Below are 25,788 nucleotides of genomic sequence, written 5' to 3' on the forward strand. Positions count from 1 at the left end.
TTGCAAATTCAATGACCAGTTGAGTCCAAATTTTCTTAGGGTTCTTATTTTATGCATATGAATACACCAAGTGAGAACACTGGTCTTTGACAAGGACCAAAGGTGTCTAGTGCCTTAAAGAAGCTGTGGAAGTATACGTTTTCCATGTTGTTATCTGTTACAAACATATTAAAGGAAATTGAACTGTTGATTTTGTTTTCCAAAGGACTGTAGATGGTAAGACATACTACGGTGTAGCAGACGAGAAGAGCCAGAATATCACATTACATCGTGGCAACTTAGAAATCTCACAGGGTGGTGCCTTCATTACAGAACTGTAAGATGATGTTTCAATTCACTATAATTTATACTCAACTGACAATCATTTAGAATCTAATCACTATGAACATGAAGAACCAAACTATTTTCGGTTTTGAAGTTTTGTGTTTTTTTGTAATTTTGTAAATTGTTTGAAAAAGTTGCTCAAGTTTGAGATCCTTTTGATTTGATGATCATTGGAAGCGGGAAGGGTTGCGTGTTAATTTTGAAAAGGAAATGTATGGTGTTCTATAAAGGACACTTGTCTGTTATCACGTGGAGATTGTGTCATGTTTGTGAGGTCAGCAGCGTAATTGTAGACATTTTCGCTGTGTTTGTGAGTAGAGTGTCTTGTTTGTGGAGAGGGCCCTCTATAGTTTGTGAACACGTTGGCACTACTCACAAACACAACAGAGCTCTCCACAGACACAAAGGACCTATCCACAAGCATGACTCTCTACTCATGATGTACTCTTCAAAGACAGGTCGATAACCTATGAATATCCTTTTATATGTATCCAATTTATTTGATTACACATCCAACAGTACAATTAGCGCCAATAACGGGATGAGGGATTAGGAAACAAGAAGAAATGTTCAGTTTTAGATGCGAGGGGAAAACCCCAATGGGTTAAAACAGTCACAATCAGGTTGAGACTGAAAACCCAATCCACATGCAAGGCCCCAGTTTGAGGTGGGATTCTGACCAAGGTCCACAGAAGTGAAAGGCATGGAAAGAAACCACAGAGCCAACCTGAAGGCTCCAGTCTGAGGTGTGATTCGAACCAGGGTCCACAGAGGTGAAAGGTAGGGAAAGAAACCACAGAGCCAACCTGAAGGCTCCGGTCTGAGGTGGGATTCGAACCAGGGTCCACAGAGGTGAAAGGTAGGGAAAGAAACCACAGAGCCAACCTGAAGGCTCCAGGTCGGAGGGGGATTCGAACCAAGGTCCACAGAGGTGAAAGGTAGGGAAAGAAACCACAGAGCCAAACTGAAGGCTCCAGGTCGGAGGGGGGATTCGAACCGGGGTCCACAGAGGTGAAAGGCAGGGAAAGAAATTGCTGAGCCAACCTGAAATCTTCGGTCTGAGGTGGGGTTCGAACCAAGGTCCACAGAGGTGAAAGGCAGGGAAAGAAACCACAGAGCCAACCTGAATGCTCCGGTCTGAGGTTGGATTCGAACCAGGGTCCACAGAGGTGAACGGCAGGGAAAGAAACCACAGTGCCAACCCGAATGACTGTTATAGAAGACCCTAGTAAGGGGTTTTCAATACAATATGCGACGGATCGAGAAGAGATTGATTGAACCTCAAATACGATAGAGTGCATGATGGAGTGTCATGGCCGAGCGGATAAGAGCAGAGCACCAAATTCATGCTCTGTGGATTCTGTTCAGCAGATTGTGGGTTCAAATCCTGGTTGTGACACTTGTGTTCCTGAGCAAGACACTTTCTATAATTGCTTCTCTCCACCCAGGGGTAAATGGGTACCTGTGATTCTTGTGAATGATTTAGCCAAGTAGTGCATATTAATGTTGCACAGACTGTATACTCCCCACCAGGGAGCTGAGATGGTTTAAGGAATGATTTAAGGCCCAGTGACCAGGGGTAATAATTTAAAGCACTTTGGGACACCCTTTGGGTGTGAAAATGCGCTATTACAAACTAAATATTGTTATTTTTATTTAACACTGATTGCATTTTCCTTATTTCCCACAGTGATCCACAGAGTAAAGTGTTTGTAATGTCCGTCAATCTTAAGCCTGCTAATACAGCAGACTTTTCTCTAGTTTACCAAATCCTGTTGCCAAGACGACGAGGCATGTTTAAACAACACCTTGGTCTCTATCCTGGACAGGTAAGTCTAGAATTGTTTTTTATAAATACTGTAAACAAATATATATTGTACTTGAAAGTTAAAATACAGAGGCTCTCAAGAAGAGATGGCAAAATTTCCAAGCGTTTCTTTTGTGTGTTTGAAACGTAAGGGAACTATGTTTTGATAATCACTCTCAAAAGTAATGGCCAAAAAAGTTAACTTGGTTAGAAGTAGAGTAGCTTTTGATTAGTGTTGATAGTATACAGCATTATGAGAATCATTTCACTTCAAAGTAATGTGGTTATGGAAAAAGAATATCAGTTTTTACCCTTCAAAATGTGAATCTGGGAAATGCTACTGTCAAATATGTTTCTCAGATTTTATATTCCAACTATGGATTATTCTTCCTGTGTGGACTTAACCGTTCCTAATTTTTTCGACGATACCTAAAAAACTCTACCACCTTTTGAAATGAAATTTTCCCAGGTTAGTTTTATTGTATATTATCTATATTTATATAGGATTAAAACCATCAATTGGTTAAACAAACTAAAAAGGTAAATGTTCCCTTTAGGTCAACTGTTGAAGATATTTATGGCATATTGATGGAAAAGTTATTTTGTTTACAAATCATCTTTTGAAAATTTATTATTTGAATGAAGTGGAACTGTTACTGTAATGTGTGGCGTGTCATGGCCGAGCAGTTAAGGGCACCGGATTCAAGCTCTTGTGTTTGATCAGCTGAGTGTGGGTTCGAATCTCGGTCGTGACACTTGCTACGTAAAATTGGGGAGGTAGTGCTTCCTGCTCTACCGGCCAGGCTTCGGACTGATGATACCCAAGCCTACATCCATATGGACTGTGAACGGGAGTAACCCTGTTTCAGCCCTATGGGTACACATGTAGGTGGCTATGGCCTCTGGATAAAGATAATTGTAGCCCACACCTTAAAGTGGCCTTCAGGCCTTGTGTGTCTGGCGACTTGCAAAAAATAAAAAAATATCAAAACAAATAAAAAACCTGTTTCAGCCCTTAGTGGCAACGGCCTCTGGAAAAAGATAATTGTAGCCCACACCTTGAAGTGGCCTTCAGGCCTTGTGTGTCTGGCGACTTGCAAAAAATAAAAAAATGTTTTATTTTATCCTCTACTGTACAGATTGTAGATGACATGAATATCGCAGTGAGTATAACAGAGCCTCAAGGTGTGCGTGCAACCAATGCCTTCCTGATGGATCGTTCACTACCTAACAACCCTGCACAGTATCCACACCTTATGAAGCGTATCAATGATCATAAACGGCAACTAGCCTACCAGCCAACTGCACTAGAGCAACGGCAGCTTAGTCCGGATGGTATTATGGGAGACTTTGTTGTGGAGTACGACGTCAATCATGGAATTGATGCTGGAGATATTCAGGTAAGACGCTATCCCCAGCCGTGACACTTGGAGATTTTCTTCTTTTTTAGACAGATGTCCAAACATAATCATGTCGTGTGGAAGTGTCGAGGCCGAGCGGTTAAGAGCACCAAATTCAAACTCTAGTGCTTCTGATCAGCAGAGTGTGGGTTCGAATCCCAGCCGTGACACTTGTGTCCTTAAGCAAGACACTTAACAAGCAGTAGTTAAAAAGCAGAACAGTTCTTTTCGGAACTATATGTAAGAAGTCTCCCAAATTCACCTGGTGATACCGCAAACCAAATATATATTGATACCTCACCAGCAACTTACCTAGTTGTGAATCTCTTCTTCTATGCAGGTCCTGAATAACTACTTTGTTCAGTTTTTCTCTCCGAGTGGTCTTGCTGTCCTTCGTAAACATGTGATCTTTGTGATCGACACCAGTAGTTCCATGGAAGGGACCAAGCTGACACAGGTTAAAGGTGCACTCAATACCATCCTGGATGAGATCACCATTGGGGATAAGTTTAATATCTTACCCTTCTCTAATCAAGTAGAGTTTCTGGATCGGTATCGCATGGTAGAAGCTTCAAAGGCTAATATTGAATACGCCAAGACCTATGTAGATGATCTCCAAGAAGTAGATGGTAAGAATATAGTCGAGGCATTTAACCCTTAAGAGACCAAAGCATACCGGAATGCCCTTAGCGGCAGCAAAGGGCCGCAAAACTTTACCTAGTTCCACTCTGGCAAGAGGGTCAAAGCAGAGATATCAGACCAAATTGACATTGCACAATTGTTGCGCGCTGTGACAGGATCCATGGTAATTCTGTACACCCGAGGGGGCAAATGGCACCAGAGGTGAAGCTGAGGGTGCCATTTGCCCCAGAGGGTATACAAAAGCCATGGAGCCCATTTTATACAGCGTGCAACAATTGTTTTGTTACTGTTCCTGACAGTACACTGCAGAGGAATGTCAATTTACCTAATGTACCGGTACATTACATGTAGTACCACATGATTACATCATACCCTTGCTCTGCTCACACGGGCCTTCATTTATTTATAATATCATATAGGCCCCTGGATGGAAACGACCAAAGGTGGGAATCACCATGGTGGTGTATCCCGGTATACCTCATTCAAATACTGACAATCTTGAAGTTACATGTATATTCCTTTACAAAGGCTCTCCCTGAATGTGGATAAATACACTCAATGATCTGATGAAAATAGAAGTTGAAGTATTTTCTTCAATTCTTTGTATTATTTATATGTATGATTTCCCTTTATGTTCATATTAGCCACCAACCTGAATCGTGCAATTCTAGAGGGAGTGAATATGCTGCGACGAGAAGGAGAGAAACTCAGAGGCGAAGAGAGAGTCATCTCAATGATCATCGTACTAACGGACGGCGAACCAACCTACGGAGAAACGGACACTGAGGAAATAGAACGTAATGTAGAGGATGCTATCAATGGGGACTACTCACTCTTCTGTCTGGCGTTTGGTGAAGATGCTGATTTTGAGTTCTTGAATCGTCTGGCTCTTAACAATCACGGTGTAGCTAGACGGATACCTGAGAGAGCTGATGCTAGTATGCTTCTTGAAGGCTTCTATGAAGAGGTGGCCACACCATTACTATATGATGTGCAGTTCTATTACTCAGAGGGCGTGGTACCCAACACTCTCAGCGAACGATTCTTCCCCAACTACTTCAACGGGTCGGAGATTGTCGTCGTCGGCAAGTTGGATGAGACTCGACTTTCAAGTCATGTTCTCCGGTCGTTTGTTTATGGAAAGACGGCAAGTGAAGAAATCTCACTGGCGACCGACACCAATACAGCTGTGAGTATTATAAGGAAAGTTACTAAAATTGGGAATTTTAAAGAAAGGGTAAACAGAATGTTGCCTGTATTCACAGAATGTCAAATACACATTGGTATTTGCAAGTTCAGTTTAGTGATTTCAAACATAGTTTCAATACATTTATTGATGTTTATTGAATTCAAATCAGTTCAAGAAAAGTGACAATATATTGGCCGTTCAATTTTTGGCCCAACATTCCTTTGCTTACTGCTGAATAGACCGATCCATTAAAAGGCAGTGGACACTATCGGTAATTGTCAAAGACTAGCCTTCACAGTTGGTATATCTCAACAAATGCATAAAATAACAAACTAGTGAAAATTGAAGCTCAATCGTTCATCGAAGTTGCAAGATAAAAAAATGAAAGAAAATAACCCTTGTCACACGAAGTTGTGTGCGTTTAGATGGTTGATTTCGAGACCTCAAGTTCTAAATCTGAGGTCTCGAAATCAAATTCGTGGAAAACGTTTTTTCTTGAAAACTATGGCACTTCAGAGGGAGCTGTTTCTCACAATGTTTTATGCCATCAACCCTCTCCCCATTACTCGTCACCAAGAAAGATTTTTTTCCGGACTAAGAGTGTCCACTGCCTTTAAGCTCCGCCCCATTGCGTATTGACCAATCACAACCCATTGCACAACCAAATGTCAGACAAAATAAGGTCTAACATTTGTGGGCGTATGCTTGGCGCGCGGCAGAGTTGTGCGGAGGGAGGCTCACGTGTTCTTGCTCACACGTGCGCTGTGGGCGGAGCCTAATGGATCGGTCTATCATGCGCTTTCGATCCCCATTCTCAGCTTACCATCTCTGTTTTTGAGTGTAATAGCTTTTACACCATTTAAATTATGATTGTAATGTTTTTCTCAGATATTTAAATAATCAATTTTAAGTAACTGTTCTCCTCCCTATAAGAGTGTACAGTATACTTCTCCCTCTCAGTTGACAGCGAATTGAATAGATTTTTAATAAACTATTGAATGAATGAATGCTTACTGTACTGTGCAAGCACCAAAGTAATGCTTTAGCTGTGTAAAGCGAAGGATTTCTAGCAACATGGAGTATTGAAAAGATTAAACATTCTGAAACAATTTATCCTTATCAGATTTCTTCTAGTGTGCTTATGAGTCCATCCATACCTGGGGACCTAATAGAGCGTATCTGGGCCTACGTCATGATCCAAACACTTCAACGTAAGAGAGATCTAACAGTGAATCCAACCCCAGGACTCCAACGTGATATCACAGATACAGCCCTACAGTATGCTTACCTTAATCCCTACACTAGGATGACGCTAGGCGAGCAGTTAGGATCGGTACGAGGACCGGCAGCAATGAGGGTATGGGATCGACAGCTACCAGCTGAAATCAGAGATAGTCTGAGTTTAGCGTTGAGTCCATTTCCAACGAGTACTCCGCCTGAGAAGCCTGTGGGTAACGGAGGAGGAGATGATTCTACTGGTGTTGGTATGTGTGGTGCTGGAAACAGTCTTTATGTCTTGTGTTCTCTACATGTAGCTTACTGAAAGATGTATACAAATATAACATGATTTGATAATGAACACTCGTTATTAGCCACCCCAAGGTATTGGAAGTTAGTTCGCCTTGAAAACTGGTTTGTCAACTTCCGATGTTGAGGGGAACTTATACAAAACTGTTCACCCGGAATAAACAATGTTAAACTGGTTTGTCAACTTCCGATGTTGAGGGGAACTTATACAAAACTGTTCACCTGGAATAAACAATGTTATATTTGTTTAATTATACTTCTTTACGGGTACAATATTATTATGAGCAAGGGTAAAAATAATTTAACTATAGTTCTTATATAGCACATTTTACAAGAACCGTATCAATGCACTTTACAATAGTGCCCTGGTTATTGGGCAGTCACATTCCTGTAATCTTTCTCAGCTCCCTTTGGCGAGTATACATCCCCAGGCTGCTAGGGCACTCCAAAGGCTTTTTCATACACAATCTCATTTGTATGCACTGCAGGTACCCAATTATACCCCTGGGTGAAGAGAAGCAATTGTAGTAAAGTACATGTACATGTATCTTGCTCAAGGACACAAGTTGATGACTGGGATTTGAACCCACACCCCTGATGACTTAACCACCAGAATGTCAATGCTCTTAACCACTACAAATATATGACTGAGCCAGCAGTTTGGTCACTAGCCGAATCATGTACAAAAGTAATACAGATAGGTTGTATAAAGCCCGCTTCATACTTCCTGCAAATGTGAATGCGATACAAATGTTTATGTTGCAAATTCACAATGAATAATTCACACCAGTTGACTTGTGCTCAACTCCTGCAAAACATTCGCTCCGAAAACAGCCATGTGACGTCAAATGTGCTTCGCATTCGCATTCACAGGAAGTGCAAACCAGGCTTAACTCAGTGCCTGAAAAAAAGTTACCTCTAACACTGCATTGATGTGAACCTCTTCCTACAGATGGTGATCCTCACTTTGTAGTCAATGTACCCAAGAGCAATGTGTCTCTGTGCTTCGACATCAACGGACACGCTGACGACGTCTTCAGCTTAGTCAAAGATAAAAGAAGAGGTATGTCATCTTTCTAAATATAAATATTGCATAAATAGCAAAAAAACTATAAATAAATAGTAAACTTGCGGGTACAACCAAGTATAGCATCCTGAAGTATAGTATCCCTTTTGAGGGAGTGTTGGCTCTGAAAAGAGCCGGTGTGATCTCGACGTTCAAACACCACTCTGCTCTCCTGCTTTCTCCTAAAGACGAGCAGAGTAAACTGTCTGAAACGTCGAGACCACACCAGCTCTTTTCAGAGCCAAGACTCCCTCTAAAGAGCATTTAGGGTTAGTTTGATCTGATACTATCCACTTTAAAAAACATAAAAATAGACACAAAACATATTCATTGAAAAAAAATACATCAAATGATTTTTTTTTTTTTTAAATTGGCACCTTAATCTATTATGTAAGTGTGCCATCAGTGGTGATGTCAAACAACTGATGGCCTATATTTTGTAGACATTCTAGATATTAGAGGGTCAGTTAAAATAAAATGCAATAAGAATTTTTAAATTTAGATATTGTTCCATGATAGCAAACTGTAATATGACACAAAACAAATTTCAGTCAGCCAGGCATGACATTTATCTCTTGGACAGTTTGTGTGCAAAAACAAAAGGTTTAAATAGGAAGAAAACTGTTTTATCTCTCACACATCCTTTTTCTTGGAAAATATGAAGTGACGTTCCTTGATAAAAACTCACCCACTATCCATACATGTCATGTGTTTCTGTTCAGGGCTTTTCATCAACGGTAAAATCATAGCCAAGTCGTCACCGAAGAGCAAACAAAAGGAGCGGACATACATCGGTGAAATAGGTGGCATCTACTCCCCACCAAAGAGTACAGGAGTCTATGAGATGTGGTTTACTCCTTCTACAATCACCGTTAACATTAATCATAGGATTCAATGGGGACGTAAGACAACACTGCAACTAGGTCCACTACATATTGCTGTAGATGGTCGACAGGCAACGGTGACTTTAGGCGAGGGTATCGGATTCACTGTTGTTCGACACAAGATGCCGCCTTCTAACAAAGAGAAACCTAGCTTCATGGGATTCTTTATGAATGATGGGAGCGGACTCTCGGATGGAGCACAGGGACTTATTGGTAAGATACACTTTGAATAATGACACATGTTCTATTAAATCGTTTGCAGTACCCGCTGCTAAACATAGGATTCGAACTGCATCCAGCCACCGGGCAATCTCTGGGGTCTAGTTGGTAAGACATTGCTTTAGAATTGCAAAGGTCGTGGGTTCAAATCCCACCCGAGTAACATGCCTGTGATATTTTTTCACAGGACTCGGGAAAGTACTGAGTATACAGTGCTAACACACATCGGTGTATGGGTAAAAAAAACAAAATTAATATTCTTTATCCCCGATGCAAATATAACATCTTTTAAAACAGGTTTTATTTGCAAAGATTTTAACAAAATCGGTTAAAATTGTACTTGCCATTTCTGAAAAGATATTCAGATTTCATAAATAGGCATTTTAGATTACACTTTGACATTCTTTAAGCCTGGTTCATGCTTCATGCGAATGCTTATTGGATTCGAATTTCATTGCGTCACAAAGGGAAAAGGAGCGCGTTACGAGTTTTTGCATCACCAAAATTCGCTTCGCCTTCGCATTCACATTCACAGGAAGTATGAACCAGGCTTTAGTCGAATTTCTACTACCTATTTAAACTTGACAAAAGTGAGTGGTTGACCTTTTTTTGCTACTGCTTTGATGACATTGAATGAGTCTTGGGACATAATGAAATTGAAAGATCTGATTTGACAAGTGAAATTGAATTACTCCTTTTGACTGTTAAATGCTGATTTAACAAGCATTCATTTTCAAAAGAAATTGAAAAACCCGGTTGTTAAAATGAATGGATTTTCGTTGCAATTGGCTGGAAAAACCTATATCTATGTGACATTTAATAACATGTTAATAAATTCTGTTTTCCCATAAAGGCCAATTCCAGCATACCAAAGTGCACGTATCCACCACAGACAGAGTACCTGGTGTCAACAACAGCCAACCACACGATGGACAGAGCGGTGAACTTGTCATACGAGGGCGCCATATCAAAGTGCGGGGAGGATCTCGCAACAACGATGTGCGTAAGAAGAGAGTTAGCTGTTGGATGGCATCTCATGATAGTGCAGATGGAATTATCAAAGGTCATTATACAGACTACCTTTTATCCGATCTCTTTGGGACAATGTAATTAACATGATTAAGTGATGATGCAATAACTCATACCATCACTACCAGTACTGCAGCCGATTTCACAAAACTTTACGCAACTGCGTAAGTCCACTTGCGCAACGTTTATGGCGAATATTTACGCCATAAACGTTGCCCATGGCGTAAACTAACGCCATAAATGTCGCACAAGTTGACTTACGCAGTTGCGTAAAGTTTTGTGAAATCGGCTGCTGGACACTTGAATTTTACTCTTACAGGATTTGGGTATTTTTTGTATTACACAAAACACAGTGTCCACAGATTTCCATTAAACTTGCTCAGTTTGAAGATAATGATTGTGGAAAGCTTCCCTGAAAATATTACTTGCTGAGGTGCTGTAGTTTTTGAGAAATGAGTAAAACAATGTCACAAAAATGTTTCTAACATGCTAAAATATTTTTCGTCTACGAGACGAAAATTATTTTTGTGACTGGCACTCAATTCTCAAGACTACAGCACCTCAACAAGTAATATTTCAAGGGAAGCTTTCTACCATCATTATTTTCAAACTGTGTGAGTTTAATGTCAATCTGAGGATATTGTGTTTTGTGTCCTACAAAAAGTACCCGAAGACCCTTCAAGTGATGATGCAATACCTCATACCATCACTACCAGTACTGGACACTTGGTTTTTACTCTTAAATTCATAATCTTAATTTTTTATATCAGTGTTATTTTGCCTTTTTACTATAAAATCCATAATGTAGATTGTATCAATGTGGACAAAAGGACGCATTTCTAAGACCTTCTTTTTAGGACTAAATGGCCATAAGTTTCATACAATTTGTATAGAAAAAAATAGAAACATACATGTACATGTACATGTAGATGGTTAGCTATGCAATACATCAATCAAACTTCTTATATGAAATGGATGCTAAAGCTTTATGGAGACTTTACTTAAAGACTCTGGACACTATTGGTAATTGACAAATACCAGTCTTCTGACTTGGTGTATCTCAACATTTGCATAAAATAACAAACCTGCGAAAATTTGAGCTCAATTGGTCGTCGAAGTTGCGAGATAATAATTAAAGAAAAAAAACACCCTTGTCACACGAAGTTGTGTGCTTTCAGATGCTTGATTTCGAGACCTCAAATTCTAAACCTGAGGTCTCGAAATCAAATTCGTGGAAAATAACTTCTTTCTCGAAAACTATGTTACTTCAGAGGGAGCCGTTTCTCACAATGTTTTATACTATCAACCTCTCCTCATTACTACTGCCCTTTTAAGGCAGTGGACACTATTGGTAGTTACTCAAAATAATTATCAGCATAAAACCTTACTTGGTAATGAGGAATGGGGAGCTGTTGATAGTATAAAACATTGTGAGAAACGGCTCCCTCTGAAGTAACATAGTTTTCGAGAAAGAAGTAATTTTCAACGAAATTGATTTTGAGACCTCAGATTTAGAATTTGAAATCTCAAAATCAAGCATCTGAAAGCACAAAACTTTGTGTGACAAGTTAGTTTTTTCTTTCATTATTATCTTGCAACATTAATGACCGATTGAGCTCAAATTTTCACAGGTTTGTTATTTTATGCATATGTTGAGATACAGCAAGTGAGGAGACTGGTCTTTGACATTTACCAATAGTGTCCAGTGACTTTAAAGGAAGACGTTGCCTTGGATCGGTCGAGTTGATCTTTGCAAAGCATTTGTCACTGTTTGTTCTTAAATGCATACAGTTAGAAAGATGTTGTAAAAGTAGAATACAATGATTCACACAAACATGCCTCGAAATTGCACGGTTTTCCTTTTACCTCGTCGACTAACATGGTCGGCCATTTATGGGAGTCAAATTTTTGACTTTTAAAACATCTTTCCAATCATATGCATTTTATAACAAACGGTTACAAACGCTTTTAATACACCAACTCGTCCGATCCAAGGCAACGTGTTCCTTTAATTTGAAAATAATAAATTTCATTACACACTAAATAGGAACTCCTAGGAATATTCTATACAACAAGAATTACATGACGCTTAGTGTCTGTATTTAAAAAAAAAATAAAAAAAATTACAAAATGAGGTGGTAACAACCAAATAGAATCAACGTTGTTCTGTCCAAAAGCTTGGTGCTATAGTTTTTAGTTGGTTGGCACATTGTAAAAAGATTGATGATTAAAATTAAAGTTGGTTTTGTCTAAACATGGTTTTCAGGGCTCTAAATTTACAATGGACCAAAGACTAAGAGGCCCAAGACCAGTTGCTTTATCATTGGGCCATTAAACTCTCGTAATGATAATAATACACAACTTTTATTAGGCGCTTAATACGGCTATTTCTAAGCTCTCATTCAGTATTTTCCTGCAAGGTATGTGGGACTAAGTTTTGGATTATGAGACCTAGCACCATGTAATGGTTTACAAGGTGCTGTGGCACAATATGGTGCTAATCAAACCAGGAACACCGGGACAAACCCACGGTTATTTTATGTGCTTTACACAACACACGGGACCAACAGCTTTACGTCCAATCCGAAGGATGAAGCATCATGGTTAAAAGTGTCTTGCTTTAAAGAACACAGGGTCATGGCTGGGGATTCGAACCCAGACCAGAGCTCGAGTTCAATGCTCTGAACCGCTAGGCCATGACACGCCATATTATTTTTTTTATGAATAATAATTTTTCCATTTTGATTTGGTCTTGACAACAAATTGTGGTTCACTAAATATGTACCTCCATGTGGATTTTCCCCAAAAATTTAAGCCTTGAATTTTGTCAATCATTACAGGTTATTTAACTGAAATAGAGGGTTGTGCTTATAAATTGACCTGTGTGTTTTTTATGTTGTACCCATGTAACTCTGGAAGTTAAGCTTATGTAAATTGGCTTAACCTGTAAATTGTTTGGCTTTTTAGACAAGAGTGCTGAATAATTTAACTCCAAAAATTTGACCTACATTACTGCAGTTGTGGGAAAGTTTTCTCTTTTTGCTGCGATGCCCTTAAAGCCATTGGACACTTTCGGTAAACAGTATTGTCCAAAGGCCCACACTTCGTGTATCACAACTTATATATAAAATAACAAACCTGCTCAGGAGACTTTAATATTTCAAGAGAAGTCTTTCACCATTACCTTCTGTATACCCTGTAAGTTATTTGTAAATCTGTGAACTTTTATTTTTGTTCTGTTCCGAAAGTTTCCAATGGCTTTATTATTAAGCTTCAACAGAGGTGCCCAACATTTCAACAAACAAAAATTTGCCAATGTAGGTTCAGGTATTTGCAGTTACTGCAGTTTTTTTTGTGGGTTGCGGCTTTAAACATTACTGTATATAAATACAGTGTAAACTTGGGTATATTTATATCATTTATGGTAAGGATGCACATTATTAGAGAAATTGCTTTGCAGTGCTTAATGCTATTGTCTGATGGTCAAATGTGCAAAAATATAACTTTTGTATAACTTTATTTTTGTACGCTTTACTTCATAATAACCATTGTATAATATTGGGGTTAAAAAAGCCATTAAACCAAACTTTTCAAACACAATACTTTGTAAAAGTGGTTTTATTCTGCACATTTTTATTTCTTTAAAACATCTTTCTAGAACTTACTTGGTGTAAAGTTATTATATTGTGTTACTATACCTCATACATATTCATAACCGAGAGTAGAGTTCTTACTGGTCCATTCATTATCAGGTGCTACATAGGTGCTCTTCTTGCTATTTTCCAAGCCCGCACGCGAGTACTCATGAAGCCCAGGCACTATTCTACTTGTCATGCGCTTTATGATCGTGGTACCATTTTTTAAAACACGCACGAACACCGCTTTAGCGACATCCAATGAACAAACTAATCCTACGGTGCATTTTATTTCACATGTATGTTTGCAGAAAACTGCTTTTGAAATTAAATATATGATCATATTATGACCCCCCCCCCAAAAAAAGAAATAATAATAATAAAAAATAATGATAATATAAATAATAATAATAATAGTAATAGTAAAAAATAAAAATAAATTTTGTAATTTCTATCCAAAAGCTTACTTTCAAATATATATGGTAACTATAAGCCAGGGCGACTTAAATGTATGTTGAAGTCGCGACTATTAATTGCTTAGTGGAGTTGCGACTACCTTTTTTCAACTACTCACTTAATCGTGCTTAACAACTACCACGAAAATAGTTGTGCTTGCTACAAAAATAGTCGCGACTTCCTGTTCGGTGAACCAATGTGTCGCTCTCAACTATTCTCTCCCAACATAATTTACTTAGAAAACACAATCAGGCATCAGTGACACAATCCTTCAATCCTTTCAGCACATTTGCTTTTAGTATATTGCGCTTCCGGCAAACATTATGCCGGAATAGATCTTTGGAATAAAGAATTAGTCGCGACCAGTGTCAAAGTCGCGACTATTTGAGGTGCGACTAGTCGAGTGGTAATTTTCACTTGTCGCCCAGGCTTAATAACAAACCTCATTTACATGATGTCTTGCAGTTTTGTTACATGTAATGTAATAATTTGAGTTAATATTAATCTTACTCAGCATATTTAATGGTGGCTTCTTACATAGCGCACATATCCGTTACTCAGTGACGCTCAAAGCTCTTCAACATTCAGTATTTTCCTGCAAGGTATGTGGAACTACATTTGATTTACAGTACGAGACCTACTCCTTTTACATAACACCATGTAATGGTTTACAAGGTGCTGTGGCGCAATATGCTGCCAATATTTGGGCCTCTTCTTTACTTTATATACATTGTTCATGAACAGTACAACTGTGCATAAAACATTATATTAATTGCTGTTAGCCATAATAAAATATTAATTACAAATTTGTTATTCAATTACAAAATAGAAATTTAGAGTACAATAAATACAAATGGAGATCATTTTAATTGTATCAGTCACACAACCTGTGCAAATTCCTGCAACTTGGGAGCCAAAAGGTGTTCAATGGCTACATACGAATTGTGGACCTGGGAACAAAAGAGGTCCACAAAATAAAGGGCTTTGAAACACTATGTGGACATACACGTACACATCCACACTGTTACTTTACAGTCATGACAGTGTTGAAGAATATTTTTTCTTCTTAAGAAACGTCCACAAAGTGTATGCACCACACACAGCTGAGTGGACCTACCCACTCGCCCTTGTGAGTTATTTAAAACAATAGACCCCGCAAAGATTGTCTTTGTTCAACTTGGACTCCACGTGAGAATTCTTTAGAAAAGGAAATAATAAAGAGTGGTACCTGATGTCCATGCATGCTGATGAGCATACTAAGAGCTGCTAACTAAAATACTCCAGACTCATTTTGGCTTTTTCCATCTCATGGAGGAATGAGTAAAACTGTGGCACTGAAAGTTCTGTCAACAAAAGTAAAAGTAAAAAGTATAAATACATCATTTTGTATAGAACGTGTACACATTGTCTCTATTCCTGATGACAAAACATTGTCTGTTACTTTTTAGAAATACGCAGATTATTCTCCTTTCACTGTAGCTTTCAATTAACTTTGTAAAGAGATTTTATGAAACTTCGCCCTAATTACTCAAGTGTGATTCAAACCCACACCTCTGCTGTTCTAGTGTCTTACCAACTAGACCACTGAGATTGCCTGGTGGCCACAGGCAGATTGAATTCTATAGCAGCAGGTAATGCAACGATTTAATATATGTTAAATTTGCATCGGGGATAAAGAACATAGAATATGCCTGTGATTTTTTCACAAAATCCGGGATCGTACCGTGTTTACCTCAAGGTAAGGGTTAAACCAAAATTGATATAATAAAGCTGTTGGAACGGCTCTTTCGTTTACATCCAGCTCTTTCTTTTAAATCTCAGCAATGCAAGAGTGTATGGGTGAGAACAGACAGAAAGCCTGGTTTCTTAATCAAATATCCTAATAGAAGAAACTACAGGTTGGACACAACTATGGCACATTTACCATGAAAATATCAAAGGCTGGCTATTTAGTTCTGTGTTTCAATGATAAATTATCTCGGTAACGCATAACCATGATGGCCGTATACACTTCCGTATAAAGAGCTGGTACTGTTGTTTCCCACCCTTGACCATAAAGATTAACTATACACTTCTGCACTCTATCTAACAATCATTATTGTTATACCTCGGTAACAAAATGTGAAGTTTAATTGGTCGAGAACCAATCACGTGACGTTCAACAAAAACGCATGTACCAAGGCTAAGAATGCGCGCTAAGCGTAACGCACAGCGCGGCGGGTAGCATAAAAAGTGATGTACAACGGTGTACATCACCTTGATCGTTCCCAGTGTTGGTCGATTTCCAGCGCTGTGTACGAAACACCCGCAGGTTCGAGGGAACAGTAAGGAATTGTTTCTTGTTCGTCTGCTTATTAAACAATGAATACTCCGTCGTAATAATGTTTGAAGATAACAAAAGAACTTCACGAAGAGGAATATTAATGTTACCAAGGTATAACAAAACAATTGTTGCGCGCTGTGACTGGGGTCCATGGGTTTTGTACACCCTCTGGGAAAAATAGCACCCTCGGCTTCGCCTCGGGTTCCATTTCCCCCCTCGGGTGTACAAAACGCCATTGACCCCAGTCACAGCGTGCAACAATTGTATAAGGACAGGTAGAAGCTTCGGCCCAAATGTGACAACAGTACTCCATTACGGGACGTATAGTTGCCTTGTACAGGTGGGTAGCATCAGGAGGTATGAACTTCCGAGGACAGATAATACCAAAATCAACTTACCCATAAATACATTTTCTGTCTTATTCCCTTTGTTCACAACCAGTTTCAGCTGCAGAAAAAACAATGAGGGATAAAACATAAAGTAATACAAGAGCCACAGTAGGGGTCAACTATATAAACTCCATACTTTCAAAGTCATGCCAAACCAAAATCCACATAATATTCAGGGGAGATCAAACCCATAAATTCAAAGATAAAACCAAAGTAATGTGAGTTTCACATTGTAAAAAGTTTCAGCCTGAAATAGAAAAGGGATTGAAAGATTTTGTCGGTTGAGCCAATAACTTAAAGACACTGGACACCTTTCAGCCTGAAATAGAAAAGGGATTGAAAGATTTTGTCGGTTGAGCCAATAACTTAAAGACACTGGACACCTTTGGTAATTGTAAAAGACCAGTCTTCTCACTTGGTGTATCTCAACATATGCATAAAATAACGAACATGTGAAAATTTCAGCACAATCGGTCGTCGAAATTGCGAGATAATAATGAAAGAAAAAAACACCATTGTCGTACGAAGTTGTGTGCTTTCAGATGCTTCATTTCGAGACCTCAAATTACTGACAAATTCATTACTTTTATATTTGTTCACAAGTTTCAGGACCTTCCTATAGTTCTTCACAGTTACACTTATTATCAAGACCGATGTATCTCTAGATTTGCCGTTTTGTGTTTCCATGAAGTGATATGACACCAATTTATTCTCTGAAACCCATAGCACTCTCAGGTGCCAAACACGGGTAGTGCATTCTGCATCTTCAAGTTTTATAAACCGACATAATGCATTGTTTTGTACACAGTGCTCTCTACGAGCGCGTCTTGTTTTCATTTTCACAAAATATGTGTTCAGATACCAATAACTCATTATAACAGTGCAAGAATGAAAACACATTGACAGTTCTTATCTGACAAATGACGAAGTCAGCTTTTTGATTATACTAAATTTTGTTAAAAGAAAATAATCGACTTCAACCACAGAGTTTAGACTGTGGTCAGTTGGTGCACCATAAGATTTCATTGATACTTTACCTGCAGGAATGTACTCCCAACTTGTTGAAGTTCACTACTGGCTGCAGTCACTATAGAAATAAACGCACAACAAAATTGTTAATATAATTACATTCATTCAAAGGCAGTTGTTCACACTTTGTGTTTAACCCCATACAGAAAAGTAAGCTTGCTGTAAGGTCGATACCAGATCGCAATTTTTTAAGCTTGTATGAGAATCAATTTGCACGCAACCTACCTGCAAGCAATTGACACACTTGCAAGCTTGCAACGGTTGCTTGGTAAAGATATACACATGTACAACCTCAAGCTTCCAGAAAGCATGTTTCTCTATCTGGAATCTTGCACATGGACTTGCAAGTTGTGGCAAGTGTGCTGATGAATTTTTAAAGGAACACGTTGCCTTGGATCGGTCGAGTTGGTCTTTCAAAAGCGTCTTGTAACCGTTTGCTATAAAATCGATATGGTTATAAAGATGTTGTAAAAGTAGAATACAACGATCTACACAAATATGACTCGAAATTGCGTGGTTTTCGTTTTACCTCGTCAACAAACACGGTCGGCCATTTATGGGAGTCAAAACTTTAACTCCCATAAATGGCTGACCGTGTTAGTTTGCGACGTAAAATGAAAACCGTGCAATTTTGAGTGAAACTTGTGTGGATCATTATATTCTACTTTTAAAACATCTTCCTAACCATATGCATTTCATAACCAACGGTTTCAAACGCTTTTCATAGACCAACTCGTCCGATCCAAGGCAACGTGTTCCTTTAAGCTTGCAAAAAAATTTTGCGTGGATTTAAGCTTGCAGCATCCTACCCAAGCATAGCTACAAGATTGCACATGTATATTTCAGGTACGACATACATTTTAGAAGCATGTGGTATAAGCTATTAGGACTCAGAGTCTGTATCAGACAAGGCGCTTGCCCGAGTCTGATACAGACTCCTGAGACCAAATGTAGTCTGTATCACACCCTAAACTGAACTTAATAGTTTTTAGCATACCATAAAACACTTCAAACACTTTAAAGGTTGAGTGTGATACAGACTCCAACTAGTCGAGGAGTGTGTATCAGACAAGGCGCTTGCCCGAGTCTGATACAGACTCCTGAGACCAGATGTAGTCTGTATCACACCCTATACCGAACCTAATAGATTTTACCATACCATAAAACTCCTCATGTGTGCTTATCCCATTGACATTTTATTATTTCAGATTCGGTCTGAGTAAGGGCTGTAAACCTACGTTTCAACGCAGGAACTGGGTTGTTACCTGACACTGAAACGCCATGTTTGTGTACAACTTACAAAGATGCTACGCAACTATACAACTATGATATAGAAGAGTTTGCGGTAACACCATGTAATGACTATCTCTAAATGAGTTGGGGGTGGTTCTGAAAAGAACCGTTGGTTTAACTCGACGTTTCGATCAGTATGCTCTGATCGTCTCCTGGAGAACGACGATCAGAGCATCGTGTGTTCAAACTTAAATGAGTGTATTGAGTGAATGAAGTGATAAATGCTTTGTGTACCTCCAAATTTCCACTCCATATCCATGAGCTGGTTGACCATCAGCGTCTGACCAACGGCTGTTCTTGATAAACCCAATAGATTGCTCTTCCACTGGACAAAAATAAAAAGCATGGATGAGATGTCAAGCTAACTTCTAAAATCACAAATGTATTACAAACTATACAGGAAACTTCAGGATGTGTTCACCTTTTACTTCAAAGATAACACTTGAAACTTAAAGGCACTGGACACCTTTGGTAATTGGCAAAGACCAGTATTCTCACTTGGTGTAGCCCAACAATGCATAGAATAACAAACCTGTGGAAATTTGTGCTCAACTGGTCATAAAAATTGCTAGAGAATAATGAAAGACAAAAAACACCATTGTCGCACAAATTTCTGTGCTTTCAAGTTTCAGATGCCTAAAAAGTGCTTCAGGCCTGAAGTCTTTTAATATTCACTCACTAACTCAGTTGACCCAAGTTGCTGTGTTGCCACATGATTGAGTCGGGCAATATTTAAGCGAGAAATTACCTCTTTCTCAAAAACTATGTAACTTTAGAGATATCTGTTTCTCACAATGTTGCTTCTATCAACAGCTCTCTGTTGCTTGTTACCAAGTAAGTTTTTATGCTAACGACTATTTTGAGTAATTACAAAAAGTGCCCAGTGCCTTTAAACTGGTAATAACTTTAACTGTTCTCCTCACATGTAAGCTAGCCACTCCTTAATCAAAACACTCAACTAAATGAAAGATTTCAACTTACCTGATCTGATAAATAAGATGATTTTTCTTCTGATAAACCTGTGTAGAAAACAATATCACACATATGATTAATTGATTCAATAACATACAAATAATGAATGTTTATGAGTGCAATGTGGACAACAGATCACCCCAAGCAAGACTGGAGGAACCTCTCTCCTGTTCCAAAGACCAGACTAGAAATTTGATTTTCAACCAAAGATTTCCTGTTTAGAAAGAAACAACAAGATGAAGTCTTCAATAATAAATTATTTTAGTATATTTATAATCTATTACACTTATTCATAAAGGCAGAGTCACACTGCAGCAATGAAAAATACGATAACGATCACGACGCAAAGAGAACGCAGTCTCTTGGTTGAATTGCTCCACGCAGAATACGCACACGCTCACTCAACCATTAGAATGTGCTCTCTTTGCGTCGTGATTGTTATCATTTGCGTTATCGATGCAGTGTGACTCGGCCTTAATGTTTCTTTATCCCTCCTGCAATCTTCTATCAAAGTAAATAAAACAATTGCTGCATGCTGTGATGGGATCCATGGGCTTTGAATTTGAAGACTCTTGGGGCAACAGGCACCCTCGGCCTGCTTCACCTACTTTGGACCCCCATTACAGAGTGCACCAATTGTAAAATGATCACATTGGAATGGGGTCACACCCAACAGATATGACAAAGCATGAGACACATAGGCTGGCTGTTCTTACCAAGATTTACCAGGTCTTCATTCAGCTGAGATGGAGTCATGTTTCTCTTCACTGCATCTACAAATATTCAACAATAAAACATACATAAATCATTCAATGCAATTTAGAACATAATAATCACTTTAAAGCACTGGACACGTTTGTACTTGTCAAAGCCAGTATTCTCACTTAGTATTATCACCAGCTTTCCATTGCTCGCTACCAAGTAAGGTTTTACGCTAATAATTGTTTTGAGTAATTACCAATAGTGCCATTAAGATCAGCTGGTCCCCATTACCTGCTATTTCAATGTTAAAAACTGAACCTCACACACACTAAGATGTGTAGAAATTCACAGTAAAAAAAGGGAAAAGAAATTGACCAGATATTTTAGTGATAACAATAAAACAGCCTTTGTTCATGATATGCAAAACAGGATCATGACAAGTGTGAGGAAATATTGGAATGATTACAGTAAAACTGACACAACAATAACACATTACTAAAACTGCACGACAGTTAACAGTTGTATGGCTTCTAACTGATACCTCCGAACAAAGATATTGACTAACAGGGAGACCACCAACATAGGGCCGGTTACATGTACATGATGTAGCTTATTTGGTCGCTTGTTAATCCAGAGGTCGTCTCAATAAATTTGTCTTTGTTCAGAACAAAATCATTTAAATTTACCCATCAGTTTCCTTGGTAGTGTACTACCGGTACTTGATAAAACTAACAAAGTTAAAGACAGCTCACTCAGTCCTTGAAACATCAAGGGTGTTGACTTACTGTTGAGTATTGTGATGAGGCTTCTGACGATATTTCTTAAAGGGGCTGCACTGATACCTTCATCTCTGGCAAAGTCATCAAGATGAACTACCAACTGACTTGACTGAAATAAAAAATTAGTGCAAACAACACTTAATCAGGGCCCAATTTCATAGCTCTGCTTACCGCCAAATTCTGCACTTACGATCACGATTCCCCGATATGTCGCTAGCCTTGTAAGCCTTGCATTAAGCCCAGGAACCAGGGTCCAATTTCAAAAAGCTGTTACATGTTTTAAGCAGAAAATACTACTCTCTTACTCTGTCTTTGCTGAGCAAAAAATTAGTGGCGCACCAGTTGCAACAATGTAAAATTTATAGATTTAGGCTGGTAACCAGGTTCTGTAAACGGGTTACCAAATTTGTCTGTGCTTTAGCAAGTTATTATGCTTACAGGCTCTATGAAATTGGGCTTTGTCCTGAACATTTCAGCCTAAATGGAATAGTTGTCAAGGCAGCTATTGTAAGCTGTAATATTTTACTCTTTGCATGATGTATCTGTCCGATTCTCCAATGTGACAGGTTCCAAGACTAGTCTCAGTCTGAACGCCCTGTGGTTTCAGTCTAGCTCCTGATGTAAGACTGTGGAGGGCTAAAACATATCAGTGATCTCCAACTGAGACCTGACAAATTAGTTTGAGCCGGGTTGTGTAGCAGGTGCTACATTGAAATGTTTTTCCCACATTCATGACATTGCACTGTCCAATGATTCCAGACGGGAGGAGGAAGGGGACGGTAAGGGAGCTGAAAAACTGATCTGCGCATGTGGGAAACTGAACATGTCTCCGTCCTGCAGCAGAGTTTGAGGATGGTCTTGGGGTAAAATAACATCCGGTCTATAAGCACGACCGAGTGGTTTCATTTTGTCCACGTTGTTATAGTTGTTATGCACTGCAATTACCTGTGATCCTGTGGCCGTGTCACCTTTTGGTCCACAGCCTGCTAGAAATCAAAACAGCTTACATATCAGGCGGAAGCGTGAGCGTTTGGTTACTTTCCATCCTGTACGCCCTACCGTCCCAAATTGAAGGCTCACTAATGCCTCTCCCTGATTCTCCTAAGTAACCTTTAGAGGGCACACTGTATTGTGAACAAATTTGATAACAAGACCCTTTCAGAAAAGTGACAAAAAAACATCCGTTTTTTTTAAGTTAAAATCATATTTACCTTTGCTGGCTCCAGAAGGAAGGTTAAGACAATGGTAACTATTTGCTTGAATTGCTGTAAGAAAAATCAAGACAAAATTGTTGATAATATATTGTCCTCTAAGGTACTCATTTAAATTATCCTACACCGTACATCTTAGCAATCTTAACAACGATATCAGATGTTTTGTTACCTTTTGAAGACCAGTCATAATGATAACCGTATTTATAACGCGCCGCCTTACAAAGCGCCAGGTATTATTACTGCAAGGAGTGGGGCGAATTTTGAGATATAAGACCTAATCCTTAAGCACCAGGCAATGGTTTACAAGGTGCTGTGGCTGCGGTACAACATGCTGCTAATCCAGCCAGGAACACCGGGGCGAACCCCTTCTCTTTTCTATCAGTGCACTGGGTTCTTTTACATGCGTTTACACAACACATGGGACCAGCGGCTTTACGTCCCATCTGAAGGACGAAGCAATGGTTATATGTGTCTTGCTTAAGGACACAAGTGTCACGGCTGGGGATTCAAACCCACACTCTGCTGATCAGAAACACCAGAGTTTGAATTCGGTGCTCTTAACCGCTCGGCCACGAGTCATGTCTTTCTCTTTAGATCCACTTTCTATAATCTCTAAAATGGTCTTCGACAAAACCAGTAACTGTACACAATTTCTTTTTTTATTGATACTCCTAGAACTAGTATGAGCTGATGGTAAGGCTATCGGCTCAACTTACCAGGGCCCAATTTCATGGCTCTGCTTACCGCCGGATTTTGCGCTTACGATCATGATTCCTGCTTACGTGCAAGTGCCGAATTTCTGCGCTACCCTTGTAAGCGTAGAATGCCTAGTATTAACTTGGAGTACGCACGCACAGAAGCCACAATTCTCGAGTTGGACTAATCAATTCTGTAAAAGGGGTGTTACAAAGCAGTGCGGTAGTGCGTGCACGCTATATGAGTGAACAGCGGGCATTGTAAGTGGACATCGCACACGCACTGCCTTGTAGCACCCATTTCACAGAATGGTTTAGTCCTGATTCAGTTCGTCAATCCAATCCAGCGCTTGGTGACCAAAAAATAAAGCGTTAAACATATCGAGAAGTGTGCGACAAATTCAAATATCAACCTGGGAAATTTGTGACTGTTTCGCTCAAGGATCTGGTAAGTTTTTGTCCTTTATGTGTTTTGAGTGTTAGTAAAGGATTCATTTCATTAGACATTGTGGATTACGTTCGTGTCCCTAGAATTTGTGTCACGATTTTTGAGAGTGGTAAAAATTAGTGCTGGGCGAATAGTGAAATTAACTGGATATTCAAATAGTTTTTTCGCCGCTAGAGGGCGCTATAAAAAAAAATATATATATATATAAAAAAAGATCTTATGGGCGGATTAATATTAGTTTTAGACAGTGTCACTCGGTTCATTCATAAAAATAACCGGATCTAATTTAAAGAAGGCGATTTTCTTTTTTCTTTTGATCATGATTGACTCTATGTGAAGGAAAACTTTCGTAATCTTTGAACAAATTACGTCAGAAATGTCATTGTTTTAACTCTTCACGGAGGTGAGTATAGTTAAATACTTAATTTATGCTGTTTTATGCTGTCTTAATAGAAGTTTCATAAGGATTCAGACAAAACATTCCTATCAGTCTGCGGATATTCGGATATTAAAGAATATCCGGTTACTTGGTTGAAATTACAGAACTATCCGGTTTATAAATAGGTATTCGCGCCCATTGCGGATATCTGGTTAAAAAAAAAAAGGCATTCGCGGTTACGGATAGGAAAACCTATTCGCCATTAACCGGATATTCGAATAACTCGCCCAGGCCTAGTAAAAATGGAGCAAATCTGTTGACTAGCTGTCGAAATAGCGGCCGTCGGTAGGAGGGTTACGTTATCGCAACTACACTACAGCCAAAAATGCAAACTAATGTAAATTTGGGCTGGTAACCTGATTCTGCTAAGCAATACTATTCTTCTGTGCTTAGCAAGTGTTTTTTTCAATATTACATTTATTTTGTTCATAATAGGTTGAGGTTACAACACAAGCTCAGGATAACTTTCCGTATGGCGCAACCACTTTTTCACTCAATTTTACAAATAGGGAGGGAAAGTTTCCGTATCACGCCACCATTTTTTCATTCGGTATAAAATAATATAGTTTAGTTATATAGTATCTAATTTACCTCAATGAGATATCCCTTTTTGTAAAAATGAGTGAAAAAGTGGTGGTGCCGCCATACGGAAAGTTATCCATAGGGTTAGGGGTATCTCTTTTGACTTTGATTGAGGTAACTTACAAGTTACAATTACATATCAAATATCAAATGGAAAAGTGGTGGTGCCATACGGAAGCGTATCCCGAGCTCAGAACACAAAAGGACGGTAGATATTTCTATCAAAGCTAGACATGCAAATTGCTTTGCTCTGGATCTTGCCAGGGGCGGGTCCAAAGTTTTGTACCCAGCACATATCACGGTCAAACATTGGTCAGAGCAGCCGATGGTGGCGGCGTGCCGTTTGCATGCTTGCGCACAACAGCTCAGTCAGTCACTCAAGTCAGTATTTTTTACAAAAACATCATAATAAATAGGCCTACGCTGATACGAAAAATCTCCAAATATACAATTAATTTCCATAAATGCATAATGAGCTTCATAATAACATCTTGCAGTTTACCTCTTCGTTAAATTTATTGAGAGTCTGTATTTCTGAAAACATCGAATCTGGAGGAGTTTCCATCGCAAAATGAAAGGTGGCAGCCATTTCGGAAGTGTGTAGTATGAACAGTGTGGTTCCGTCTACTAAATGATTGATGCATGCGCAGAGAAACGACTGGTTACCAGACGTTCAAGGGGGCGGGGCTGTCGAAGGGGGTTGACAGGCTTTTACTTTTCTAAGTTCCCCCACGTATGCCCCACG

At 39.1% G+C, this 25,788-nt stretch overlaps 2 protein-coding genes across 4 annotated transcripts in view; one reads left to right on the top strand and one right to left on the bottom strand.

Moving 5' to 3' along the window:
• Positions 1–10,433, top strand: part of LOC117306366 — a 56,810-nt gene extending 46,377 nt beyond the window's left edge. For both annotated transcript variants that reach the window (XM_033790969.1, XM_033790970.1), the window contains 9 exons: positions 206–316; positions 2,015–2,153; positions 3,271–3,531; positions 3,872–4,160; positions 4,818–5,362; positions 6,486–6,846; positions 7,842–7,952; positions 8,678–9,052; positions 9,912–10,433. In XM_033790969.1, the coding sequence (XP_033646860.1) occupies positions 206–316; positions 2,015–2,153; positions 3,271–3,531; positions 3,872–4,160; positions 4,818–5,362; positions 6,486–6,846; positions 7,842–7,952; positions 8,678–9,052; positions 9,912–10,168 (2,449 nt within the window). In that variant the 3' untranslated portion in view covers positions 10,169–10,433. The remainder of the gene's footprint in view (positions 1–205; positions 317–2,014; positions 2,154–3,270; positions 3,532–3,871; positions 4,161–4,817; positions 5,363–6,485; positions 6,847–7,841; positions 7,953–8,677; positions 9,053–9,911) is intronic.
• Positions 10,434–13,281: 2,848 nt separating this feature from the next.
• On the bottom strand, positions 13,282–25,648 carry LOC117306371 (COMM domain-containing protein 7-like). 2 transcript variants are annotated; one of them, XM_033790977.1, is made up of 9 exons: positions 25,546–25,632; positions 22,877–22,930; positions 21,672–21,774; positions 20,901–20,957; positions 20,194–20,231; positions 19,447–19,537; positions 17,928–17,977; positions 16,900–16,948; positions 13,282–15,521 (listed from the first exon to the last, which is right to left on the bottom strand). In XM_033790977.1, the coding sequence occupies exons 1-9, from the start codon at positions 25,630–25,632 to the stop codon at positions 15,445–15,447; spliced, it is 606 nt and encodes a 201-aa protein (XP_033646868.1). In that variant the 3' UTR covers positions 13,282–15,444. The 2 variants fall into 2 exon arrangements, with proteins under 2 accessions (XP_033646868.1, XP_033646869.1); XM_033790978.1 differs by lacking the exon at positions 22,877–22,930 and having other exon boundaries at positions 15,445–15,521; positions 25,546–25,648.
• Between the last annotated feature and the right edge of the window lie 140 nt (positions 25,649–25,788).

The sequence above is a fragment of the Asterias rubens genome, unplaced genomic scaffold, assembly GCF_902459465.1.
Source record: "Asterias rubens unplaced genomic scaffold, eAstRub1.3, whole genome shotgun sequence".
In the NCBI taxonomy this organism is placed as follows: domain Eukaryota; kingdom Metazoa; phylum Echinodermata; class Asteroidea; order Forcipulatida; family Asteriidae; genus Asterias; species Asterias rubens.